The sequence below is a fragment of the Caenorhabditis briggsae genome (assembly GCF_000004555.2).
Source record: "Caenorhabditis briggsae complete genome, chrX, whole genome shotgun sequence".
Classification (NCBI taxonomy): domain Eukaryota; kingdom Metazoa; phylum Nematoda; class Chromadorea; order Rhabditida; family Rhabditidae; genus Caenorhabditis; species Caenorhabditis briggsae.
The window spans coordinates 3,704,285-3,716,038 of NC_013491.2; the positions used below are offsets into that span (position 1 = coordinate 3,704,285).

Below are 11,754 nucleotides of genomic sequence, written 5' to 3' on the forward strand. Positions count from 1 at the left end.
GTTCCCAGGAAAATGCTAAAGTTCAAAGTTAGGGCGGAAGCGGATGCAAAAAGAAGTCGATGAGACGAGCAAAAAGGGTTTGAAAGAAAAATAAGCATAAGAAGCAAAAGAGGGAGAAGTCACAGAAGTTGAGTAAATGTCAAAAGGAGTTATTTGCATCTGGGGGGGGGGGGGCGATCCTCGAAATGTTGCTTCTTTTTCCGTTTTTGGAGAAAAGTGTGTTGCAGAAAACCCAGAGTGGTATATGTCACGATGAGATTCATCTGATGACAGCCAATCTTTGCCAAGAGGGTCCAGCTGCGGACGGCAATAATCACTCTCGGGGTCTTCAATTGCATGACAAGAGAAGAAAAGGATGTGTTGCGAGTTGTGTTTCTTGGCTGACAAAAAAAGAATAATGACATCTCAGCCAGTGGGGAAATATTTGCGTGTTAAGGAACCCTGCAATCTGTTCACATTTTCTTTCTCGGTCACGTGTCGTTATTTTGGGTTAAAGTCATTTTTTCGTTACTCCTCAAACGAGAAACTGACTTAACAAATCCTTTTTTTGGGCCCCACACAAACTAGTATTCCCAAAAACAGACAAAACAACAGAACATGTTACTAGACAGGCAGTGATTTGTGAGCTGTAGGAGGAATTTGTAAAAAGGAGCAGTGAAAGTTCAAGTCATTTGCATAATGCAATTTTGGGTGGCTCTGGTTGCACTTTTAGTTGTCTTTTATGGGGGTAGAAATGTAAAAAACCGGTTTTTCATTTTCTTAGAACTACAAATTTTTGTTTTTGATAAGTCTTAAGTGTGGCCAATTCTAGATTTTTCATATTATTCCAAAATAATCGTTGCTCGTTGAAATTTAGAAATTTAACACAGTTACTCCTTTTTTTCCAATTCCTCTCTTTATTATTCTTGAAAAACTTGAACAAAGTTTAATATTTCTGAAATTAACCGCAACTATAAATTTGAATATCATGAGGAAGTATCTGAAAATCTGATAAAAAAATTTAATGTGGATTTGTTGGCACAATTATTTTATAGTGGTGTAAACATTGTAAATTCAGGGTAAATAGGGAACATTTGACATGAAAAGCGGGATTAGAGAACACAACATTTTTACAGGGCCCGTGAACAATCATCATAACTGGGAATCGAATTTTAAAGAACAATCAAAATTTGAAATAAAAAGTGAAACTAGAAATCAAACTTCATGCGGTCCCCCAAAGTTTCTTTCGAAGCCCAGTCTTGTTTTTTTCTACCATTCCATAAATTACTTGAACTTCTGTTTCCATGTCATAGTATCCCCAGATACCTTGAACTGACGGTTTCTAGGTCATCTCTGCAGAGAACCCCATTGAAGTTTTTTTTGTTAAATTGGATTCCCGATTGTTTTAATTGTGTACCGGCATTGTAAAATTGGATTTTGAAATCCGCTTTTCATGTCAAACTCATGTTTTCTAACAATATTCTTCCAATATAGATTATTACCTGTCCCAAAAAATTTTTTTTGAAAACGTGAGAAGTTTGAGAAATCAATAAGAATTTAGACAGATTGTTTCCTCGCCGAATCTTAATCCAAATGGCGACTCGATGGTTTTGAGTTGATGAGAGCGGTGAGTTTTTAACAAAAATACCTTTTATGCTAACTAGTTATGTTTTCAGTGGTTCTTTGGATTCGGCTTCAATCAACAATTGAACAAAAATGAGGGACCACTGATTCAAGTGAACGACATAAGCTGTGGTATGATGATGGGTTGGAAACTTCAGAAACTCCCCTACCCCCCTTTTCTAGACCCTTTCCTCCCCAATCAATATTTTAGCTACATGTATGTGTGTTGTTTGCTTATGGGCCACATTGCTCCCTGATTGTTACACTTGTTTACCGGTCCCCCAAAGTTTCTTTCGAAGCCCAGTCTTGTTTTTTTCTACCATTCCATAAATTACTTGAACTTCTGTTTCCATGTCATAGTATCCCCAGATACCTTGAACTGACGGTTTCTAGGTCATCTCTGCAGAGAACCCCATTGAAGTTTTTTTTGTTAAATTGGATTCCCGATTGTTTTAATTGTGTACCGGCATTGTAAAATTGGATTTTGAAATCCGCTTTTCATGTCAAATTCATGTTTTCTAACAATATTCTTCCAATATAGATTATTACCTGTCCCAAAAAATTTTCCACTTTTGAGTTTCACTTTTCATGTCTAGTTCCCCCAAATTACCCTTAATTAACAATTTACGGTCTTTGGGAGAATTTTTATATCCTCAGTTGGGGGGGGGGGGGGGAATCCTCAGTGGATGGTTTTCCATTGATTCCCGATTATTTCAATTGTTCACTGGTACCATGAAGTTTGATTTTTAGTTTCACTTCTCATTCCAGAATTGTTTTTTTACTCGATTCCCGATGATTTTGATTGTTTACGGGCCCTGTAAAAATGCTGTGCTCTCTTATTCTGTTTTTCATGTCTAATGTTCTCTATTCAACCTCATTTAATGACTTTTTACATCGCTATAAAATCATTGTGCCACAAATCTACATTGAGTTGTTTTTCTTTCAAAATTTCAGAAATTTCTCAAATATTGGAAATGAGAGATGGCAACATCGAAATATTTTTCATCGAAAAAAAATCAAGCGCGCGCTCTATTGACTGCTCCCAATACTTTGTCCGTGTTTCCGAAAACAAGGAGATAAATAAAAGTGGACAGGGACTGTGTCAATTTATGTATTTCAAAAGAAAAAAAAACAATTTCATTAATTTATTATAGAAAAGATATTCGCGGACCCCAACTGAGGATATAAAAATTCTCCCAAAGACCGTAAATTGTTAATTAAGGGTAATTTGGGGGAACTAGACATGAAAAGTGAAACTCAAAAGTGGAAAATTTTTTGGGACAGGTAATAATCTATATTGGAAGAATATTGTTAGAAAACATGAATTTGACATGAAAAGCGGATTTCAAAATCCAATTTTACAATGCCGGTACACAATTAAAACAATCGGGAATCCAATTTAACAAAAAAAACTTCAATGGGGTTCTCTGCAGAGATGACCTAGAAACCGTCAGTTCAAGGTATCTGGGGATACTATGACATGGAAACAGAAGTTCAAGTAATTTATGGAATGGTAGAAAAAAACAAGACTGGGCTTCGAAAGAAACTTTGGGGGACCGGTAAACAAGTGTAACAATCGGGGAGCAATGTGGCCCATAAGCAAACAACACACATACATGTAGCTAAAATATTGATTGGGGAGGAAAGGGTCTAGAAAAGGGGGGTAGGGGAGTTTCTGAAGTTTCCAACCCATCATCATACCACAGCTTATGTCGTTCACTTGAATCAGTGGTCCCTCATTTTTGTTCAATTGTTGATTGAAGCCGAATCCAAAGAACCACTGAAAACATAACTAGTTAGCATAAAAGGTATTTTTGTTAAAAACTCACCGCTCTCATCAACTCAAAACCATCGAGTCGCCATTTGGATTAAGATTCGGCGAGGAAACAATCTGTCTAAATTCTTATTGATTTCTCAAACTTCTCACGTTTTCAAACTTACCATCACTAGAGCTAGCTTCGTTCACTTGGATTGGTGGTTCGGCCTTTTTTACTGATTTTCTATTTTGCCGGATCCAAGAAACACCTGAAAACAAAACCAGTTAGCCTAAACAAAATTTTTGTTCAAAACTCACAGCTCCCACTAACCATTGTTTTTTGGCCCAGAATCTTGCTCAAGCCCAGAGGATTGCCGATAGGGATTTAAATCGGGAGTGTAGGCGCGGGACTTTCGTTCTCATCCGGTGCTTTCATCTGAAAGATTCTAATAGATTTCTCGAATGTCCTATGTTTCTAAACTCACCACTAACTTGAACTGATTTCAGCGACTTGGATCGCCATTTTCACTATTTTCTCCAATCGGCTTGTCGTGATGACATTTCTGTAAAAATACAAAATTTATTAACGGTAATTGTACAAAAATTAAAGTTTCTGAAAAATCGATCAAACGGAAAGTGAGGCATCGACATACATATAAAGTATAGGGACAATATAGAGAATGTTTATCATTAACATGAGAAATGTACCATCGCTTTGCACAAAAAAAAGTTCAGTTCAAATGTTCGATTCGCTACGTTCGGGAGGAAAAATAAAGGCGAAAAAGATAAAAGAATGAATTCAAATGAGAGAGATCGGCTGCTGGGGTAATTAAAAACTCAATAACATATAACTATTGGCCCCCTGGGAAAGTTCAAAAAACCACCTGTGGCGAGACACTACACACACCTGAAGAGACGCAGAGAGGGGGAAAGAGGGCGTCCATCGAGGAGGCGCAACGAAAATAGGTCAAAAGGGGTATACGTGTGATTCGGATGATTAAGAGGGACCACAGTTTAGTAGAGCGCACTTTTTATATTGCAAAAATTAATGACTTTTCTTCTTGAAAAAAATAACAGTGTTGCAAGTATCACTCGAATATAACGAGAAAAAATCAAAAAGAAAAACAATTGGATTTCTTTACACAATCATTTATTGAAGTAATTAATGAAAAAATTAAAGTTCTCCGAAATCTTGGTACTTCTTGATCCGCTTCTCTCGCACTCCTTTGTCCGGGAATTTCCGATAGCAGTCGATATGTTAGTCGATTTCCAAATATTGCTGATCTTCTGTGTGGATATTGAAGATGAAGTCATCTCCTTTGACTTTAGGCTTTGCAAAGATATATCCATGAAGAATCCCTAGAGATTTGGCGAAATCAAAATAGGCCAATAGGATTTCCGGGTAGATTCGCTTCCAAAGGTCGGCCTCCAAGTACTTCACAGAATCCAGTCAATGACAAACCAGGACTTCTGATCAGCTAGACTCAGATACTCCTGGACAAAAATCATGAAGAACATCTGGTCGACTCCATTTTGTCTTTGGAAGATTGCGAAGGTCCGATCCTTATAACAAATCTCCTTTCCAAATTTCGCCTTGAAGACCTTGGAATAGTGTGTTGGAGCGAGACTCTCGATGAGCTATTTTTTCAATTTGCTTCCTACCACCGATCGGACTGAGATTCGACATTGTTGCTCCTTCATAATTGCATTCAGCTTCTCCTCCATCATCGTGCCAATTCTAGATTGTCCCTTCTCAGCATTCAGAATCTTCGGGGCCTTCTCCAATCCGGCCTTCTTCATGCATTCCTCACAGTCCTTCCTGAGCATCTTCTGTTTGGGACGTTGTACCGGCTCTGAAAAGGAAAAATGAAGAGAATGAAGAAAATTTTTATTCCATGTGCCCACGCCCACTCTCTACCTACACTTCGAGCTCGATTATCTCAGTTCCTCCGAGAGATATCAAAAATGTTTCAACTGATGAAATATTGGTGATATTATGATAAATGTTGAACTTTTTGACATCTGCTACAGAACTTTTTGACATCTGCTACAGAAACTTCAACTTTGAGCTAATTTTTCTCGTTTCCTGTCAAAGATATGAAGGAGGTGTCAACTGATAAATTGTTCACTCTAATATCAGACGTTTTGTCAATTGACACATTTTTGATTTCTTTCACAAAAACCTGGATATTTGAGCTCAAAAATCAAAATTCACAATTTGTGGACCTTTCTATCACAGGTTTTACGGTATTTTCCAGTGAGAAAAGGTTTCATTTTGGTGGATCGAAAATCGGCGGAGGCCAGTGAGTGTTTTCACAAAAATAAAAAATGCGTCGTAAAATAAAATACTGGGTACGCAAACACTCTCTAGCATATGGACGCGCCGATCGATCGGTCAGCTCGGTCGGCTAAAATTCCCTAAATGTGAGTAAAAATGCAAAAATCTGATAAAACACTGAGCCTAAAATGGGCCGTAACTGAGTGCAGTTTTTAGCAATTCGGGATTACTTTGTTAGAACTTAACAAACATTTCGAGTTCAGAAATTATGCTTACCGTTAGTTCGGGCTGGAGCGTAGAATAAAAAATCTCAGAAAAATCAGAAAGAATCTTTCAAAATCCATTCAGTAGGATTTTTGAAAGACCTCGAGTAAATAGATAATAAGTGGAATTTTCAGAAGAATAAAGGGAACATTTCCGACTCCATTCATTTAAAAGAGTCAACGGAAATGCCCCCAGAATATTGTGGCTACTATTCAGTTAAGTTGCCTAGCATAGACTGATTGATTTTCACCAACGCGCCTACTCTGACCAGCAGACGACCAGAGTAGGAAGGATAAATGAGAGACGCAGCGAATTGAGGTAACAGTGGTTTGTACAGGAGACCAGGTGGGTGTAGCTGAGAAGAGAACGGGTGAGAAGGAGTGTTCTAGTGTCTCTTCGACCTTGACAAAAAACTTATTCATGGTGTAAGAGAGTGCGAAGAGAGGGAGATTGTATGTAACGAGACTAAAGGGGTTAGAGGAAAAGATTGGAACGATTGACCTTCCGAGGAGTGAAATTGGACAAACTTGCAAAAATCGTTGAAGGCCAGGCCCGGCCCGAAAAGCCTGGATGGGTATTTTTTGGTCAAAATTGATCAAAAAAAATTTTTTTTATAAATTTTTGAGAATTTTTTAACAAAAAAATTAGTTTAAAAAAAAAACAGTTATTTTGCTGAGTAATTAAGGGTAATTAGTAGAAATTAGACATGGGCAAATAAAATTCCCAAGCGCTGAGTCGATTCAACCTGTCGTCTGTACCGAATGCCAATCCGAGTTGCTTTTTAACCAGTTTCTTCACTTTTTTCAGTCGTATAATTGCAAGTTTCCATGTGGAGAACAACGATTTTTTTGGCTTTTTCGTGAAATTCGAGATCCGCCGCGGGTAGTAGTTTTTTTGATGCAACATATCTTTGCCTTCGTGTCACATGAACAGCTGAAAGTTTTAAAATTTGATTACCTCAAAACCTATAATAGAAGATCCAATTCATCTCAGGTATTATCAAAGATATAAAAAAGTTGACAACTGATGACTTATTTATCTTAATCTCACAAACATTTTATCAGTTGACACATTGATATCTTTTATTACAGCCAAGAAAAATTAGCTCAAACGTGACAGTTTGGTGAAAACTCACTATCTTTTGTCATTCCAACCTGGAGACATTTTTGGTATTGAAAATACTGGCATTTACGGTTCTCACGACTTTTTTTCAGGGTTTCACTCTTCTTCATTCGTAATCAGTTTGACGGCTTTTTATTCGACGGAAGAATGCCTAAAAATACATGCTATGAGAAGTTTGGTCATTTTCAGAACCCCTAACTTCATGCAAAACTCTAAAACTCATCACAGAAAAGCCCAATGTCTTGACTTCGATAAACAGCCAGCAGACGTCATCAAACAGGAATTTCACCCAAAAACAGTGGATGTCAAAAGGGGCATCCCGTTAGCATGCGGAATGAGAGCAGGGCGAATGATGGTTATTGGGAGCAACCTTATCATCTCATATACCATATTCGGTTACACACATGTAACTGTACTAGCTCAGTCAAGAGAAACGAGGAAAACAAAAGTGCACAAAGATTTAGTTTCCAACCTAATAAATGATTTGACATTCAAGGAAAATTGGGTAACGTCACGCGCAAATAAATATCAGCCCACGTCTGGTTTCACGATAACGTTCATAAACAGAAAGTATAGAAATTTGTTTGAAAAAAAACGTATGTTCTGTTATCGATCTCAGTGGAACATGCCAGCGATAAGAGAAAATGATATTTTTCACTCACTCGCAAACTCACGAATTTTAGCATGAGAATAATATTTTCTCTCATTCCGTTGTTTTCCCTACTAATGCGTGATACATTTTCCGAGGACACTTCGAAAATCATGTACGATGGCACACTCGAATGTACACTTCGCAAAAACTTTTGCGCTGTGATTTTTTATATGGAGTCCGATACACTGTGAGTACATGTCCATTTTGAAACTAGCTCAAGCGTCGCCGGTTACTTGGTCAGATTCCGGCAAAGACGTTGTGGGCAGCCGACCAAGATCCGACAAACTACGGCCAGCTTCCGAACTCTTAACAAGCAGCGTCTTAATTCCGGCCAAACTCCGACTATTGTCCGTCCCACCGCTGCCAGTGGTCAGCTTTTGACCAAAATCTGATCAAGATCCGTCCAAAAGCCGAACCCCTCAACTTTCGTCCAGAAGTTGCAAGCCGACAGCCGAGAGTGTTTTCTCAAGTATTGAATTTTTTCAGAGGAGCAGATGAGGATCTGAGAACTAAAAAGCTGCAGTGCACTGAATCCAATAAACTCTATCACAATGCCCATGTAGTTTTTGAAGGTGGAGATGGAATATTTGATGTAATTATATGTTGTGTTTCCACTTATAAATTCTGACTCAGAACAACTACGAACCGATGATTCATGTGTTTCATGACTGCTTGGGGTACGGCATAGTGGCTCAAAAAATATTTTTATTACCTCATGTCCCAATTGAACAATTGTAGGTTCAACGATTCACCAGATATACCATTTCCAATTCTTCAGATTTGGCACGTATCGCTATGAAGTCAATCTTGACTGGCGGAACAACCGATGGTTCTACCTCAAGTCGGACGTCATACGTGCACGTTATTATCGTGGATTACGAGATGATCAGGATTTAGTGGATTGGTACAACGGTGTGAATGTCACAGATCGTTCGCGATTGTTTTTCGATGACAGTGTTCGCATTGAACAACAATTAAGTGTAATGAAACCAAAACCAACAAGCAAGAGCGAAGTTGATATCAAACTTGAACAGAATGATGATGATAATTCTATAGTTTATTATGTTTATTATGATGAATGAAATGTTCTTACAGTGCGGTCAATATCTTTAGGACCCCCTCGATTTTGGCGGTTCCAGAAAAACGGTAAGATATATCAAAATTCTTTAAACGTCGTTCGATTCAAAATAGAAAGAAATCCTATTGCACTAATTTTCATGATTCTACCACTTTCCGTTCAAGAGTACCACCAAAAAGACCTATTTCTGGCCGGTCAATATCTTTAGAACCCCCTGAAGATTTCGAAATCTTGGTCATTTTTTGTCGAATTTTCGCTTTTAAACTGAAAATAATTTTCAGTTTCGTGCTTTTTTGGTACATTTTTATATGTATCTCAAAGACTTTTCATAGTTTGTCGACTTTCCAGATTATCTCTTTTTTCCAGTTTTTCCTAATTTTAGAAAATTGACCCAATATCTGGAACATCACAGTGTCTGTACACAATCAAGGCTCTGACTGCGCTTCCAAGGCTGACAAATTGGGTCACTTTTCCAAAATACCCAAAAATTAGGAAAAATTGAAAAAAAGATAATTTGAAAAGTCGACAAATTACGGAAATTGTTTGAGATACTCATAAAAATGTATCAAAAAAGCGCGAAACTGAAAGTTATTTTCAGCTTAAAAGCGAAAATTCCACAAAAAATGACGAAGATTTTAAAATTTCCAGGGGGCCCTAAAGATATTGACCTGCCAGAAAAAGGTTTTTCTGGTGGTACTCTTGAACGAAAAGTGGTAGAACCATGAAAATTAGTGCCCTAGAGTATTTCTTCATCCTGAATCAAATGCCGTTTACAAAATTTTGATATCTCTTACCGTTTTTCTGGAACCGCCAAAATCGAAGGGGGTCCTAAAAATATTGACCACACTGTATATGCCTTCAATACATGTTCACTGTGTTTTTAATGATTACCAAATTGAAATTTCTAATAAAAATACATGCTTTATACTGTCGAATCAAAAAAGTGACACCTGAGAATCTGTCGCTTTTTTTGATCCACGGAACATCGCAGCAAAATCGTAATATTTCAGCTTGGTTTTTCCCGGACGGCCCGGAAAGCCCGGGCCGGGCCTGCATTTTTTCGTACTATTTTGTCTGTAACTTTGTATATATCTGGGAGTCAGGATTTATTGTAACTCCCATAAAGGTTTGTTAGTGTTTCAGTGATTGTGTAACTAAAAAATGTCACAGAACAGGTTTATCAAAAGTTGGAGGATAATACATATTAATTGAATATTAACTCTGACACGACGATCCTCTTGGTTCCGAGTATAGCAAGCAACAAAGATGGAGACTAAAATAGAACATTTACAAAGGGAAAATATAAAATAAATCCTACCCGAGAGTGTCGCAACGCCAAGGAGCGCCATCTCAATTGAGCGACTGTCGATGGCCACACGGAAGACGATGAATGGGAGGGTAACCTAAAAACGGTTTCAACAACATGTGAAAATTTTTCGGTTTTCAAAAAACCCCGATCTCCGAAACGCGTAGAGCTTTAAGAGTCCTCATGCCAAGTCATCTACTGTTTTTGCTGTTTGACATAATGCCGGTATGAAAAATCGGAGCTGTGGAAGAGTAAATCTGGTGGTCGCTACCACAACCGGCAGTAACATACATATTAAGCAAATACTTTTACTTTCATAATTTTTATTCGACTTCCGTCAGTTTTTCGGGAACATCTTAGTTTTAGACTAAAAATTTTGATACTTACCATTTATTCGGGTTGACGCATAGAACATAAATATTCAGAAAAATCAATAAGAATCTTTCGAAATCCATACATTTTTAGGATTTTCGAAAGATCTTGAGTAAATAGAGAATAAGTTTAATTCTCAGAAAAATAAGGGGAACATTTCCAACTCCATTCATGAACAGGAGTTAACGGAAATGCCCCGGATTATTTAGGCAACCATTCAGTTAAGTCGCCAGGCAAAAACATTGCAAATGATTTTGCCAACGCGCCTGCTCTGACCAGCAGACGACCAGAGCTTCAAGAGGAAAAAAGAGACGCAGCGAATCAGGGGGACAATGATGAGACGCGGCGGACAATCGCCATGTGGATTCAGGGAAAAAGAGAGCGGGGAAGAAGGAGTGTTCTAGTCTCTCTTTGAATTATTAGATGGTGATAGATGGTGCGAAGAGAACCAAAGGAGGGATATTGTATGTTTAAAAAAACTAGCAGGAATTAGAGAAAAAGATTGCAAAAACTGACATTACCGAAGAGTAAATTTGGAGATGTCAAAAGAGAGACGAGTAAATTGTAAATTATAAATTGTAGAAGAGTAGTAGCGAAGAAACTCCGAAGAGTACAGGAAAAGTGAATAAAATGGAAGAGTAGATGTCAACAGAGAGTGCTCTAATCTTTTTCTTTTACTGAAAAAAAATTATTGGAAGAAATTAGAAAATGCGAAGATAACATTAGCAAGATTAGCAGGGTCTAATGGAACAGATTGGGCGGATTCAGAATTTGAAAGCCGCCAGATGAAGGTCATGGGAAAACTAATGCTTGCATTGATTTTTTAGTATTTTTTTTTTAAATTTTGGCATTTTTTGGAAAACAAAACTGAAACGTTCATTTTGAAAAAAAATAGTAGTTTAAATTTTTTGAGGCGAGTCATTTTCTTTTTATACTAGTGACCGTTAAGTCAATGGGTGGCTAGGTTTATCCAAAATTTTGAAGCACATCAGGTTTTTAGCTTCTCATTCTCTAGAATCTGCTGTGGTTCACTGATGTTTTTACTATATTTGAATCTCCTCTTTTTGATGAAGGTCTTACAAGATCTGTAAAAACGGTAAACATTTTTTTCATCGTCAAAATTCAAGAAATTCCAACTATACACAAAAAATCTCAAAAATAGTACTTTTCCTATTTTTGTGCTCGCGGAGCAACAACTATATTTTTTGAGAAATTATAATTTAAATTTTGATGGATTTTTAGAAAATTTTTTTATTCACAAAATTCCATCTCTTAACCGAAAAAAATCTAAATTGATATACCGTAAACACTCTAGTAGAACGCC

General features: G+C 37.4%; 2 protein-coding genes across 2 annotated transcripts; one reads left to right on the top strand and one right to left on the bottom strand.

The window, feature by feature from the left end:
• Positions 1 to 4,996: 4,996 nt before the first annotated feature.
• Positions 4,997 to 7,064, bottom strand: CBG27486 (the record flags this gene model as incomplete). The annotated part of the gene is made up of 3 exons (XM_045239008.1): positions 4,997 to 5,211; positions 6,687 to 6,833; positions 7,055 to 7,064. 3 exons carry the CDS (start codon positions 7,062 to 7,064, stop codon positions 4,997 to 4,999), a joined length of 372 nt encoding a protein of 123 aa, XP_045098054.1.
• Positions 7,065 to 7,748: 684 nt separating this feature from the next.
• On the top strand, positions 7,749 to 8,756 carry CBG01987 (the record flags this gene model as incomplete). Its single annotated transcript, XM_045239009.1, has 4 exons — positions 7,749 to 7,861; positions 8,161 to 8,266; positions 8,308 to 8,351; positions 8,453 to 8,756. The coding sequence occupies 4 exons, from the start codon at positions 7,749 to 7,751 to the stop codon at positions 8,754 to 8,756; spliced, it is 567 nt and encodes a 188-aa protein (XP_045091993.1).
• Positions 8,757 to 11,754: the final 2,998 nt, after the last annotated feature.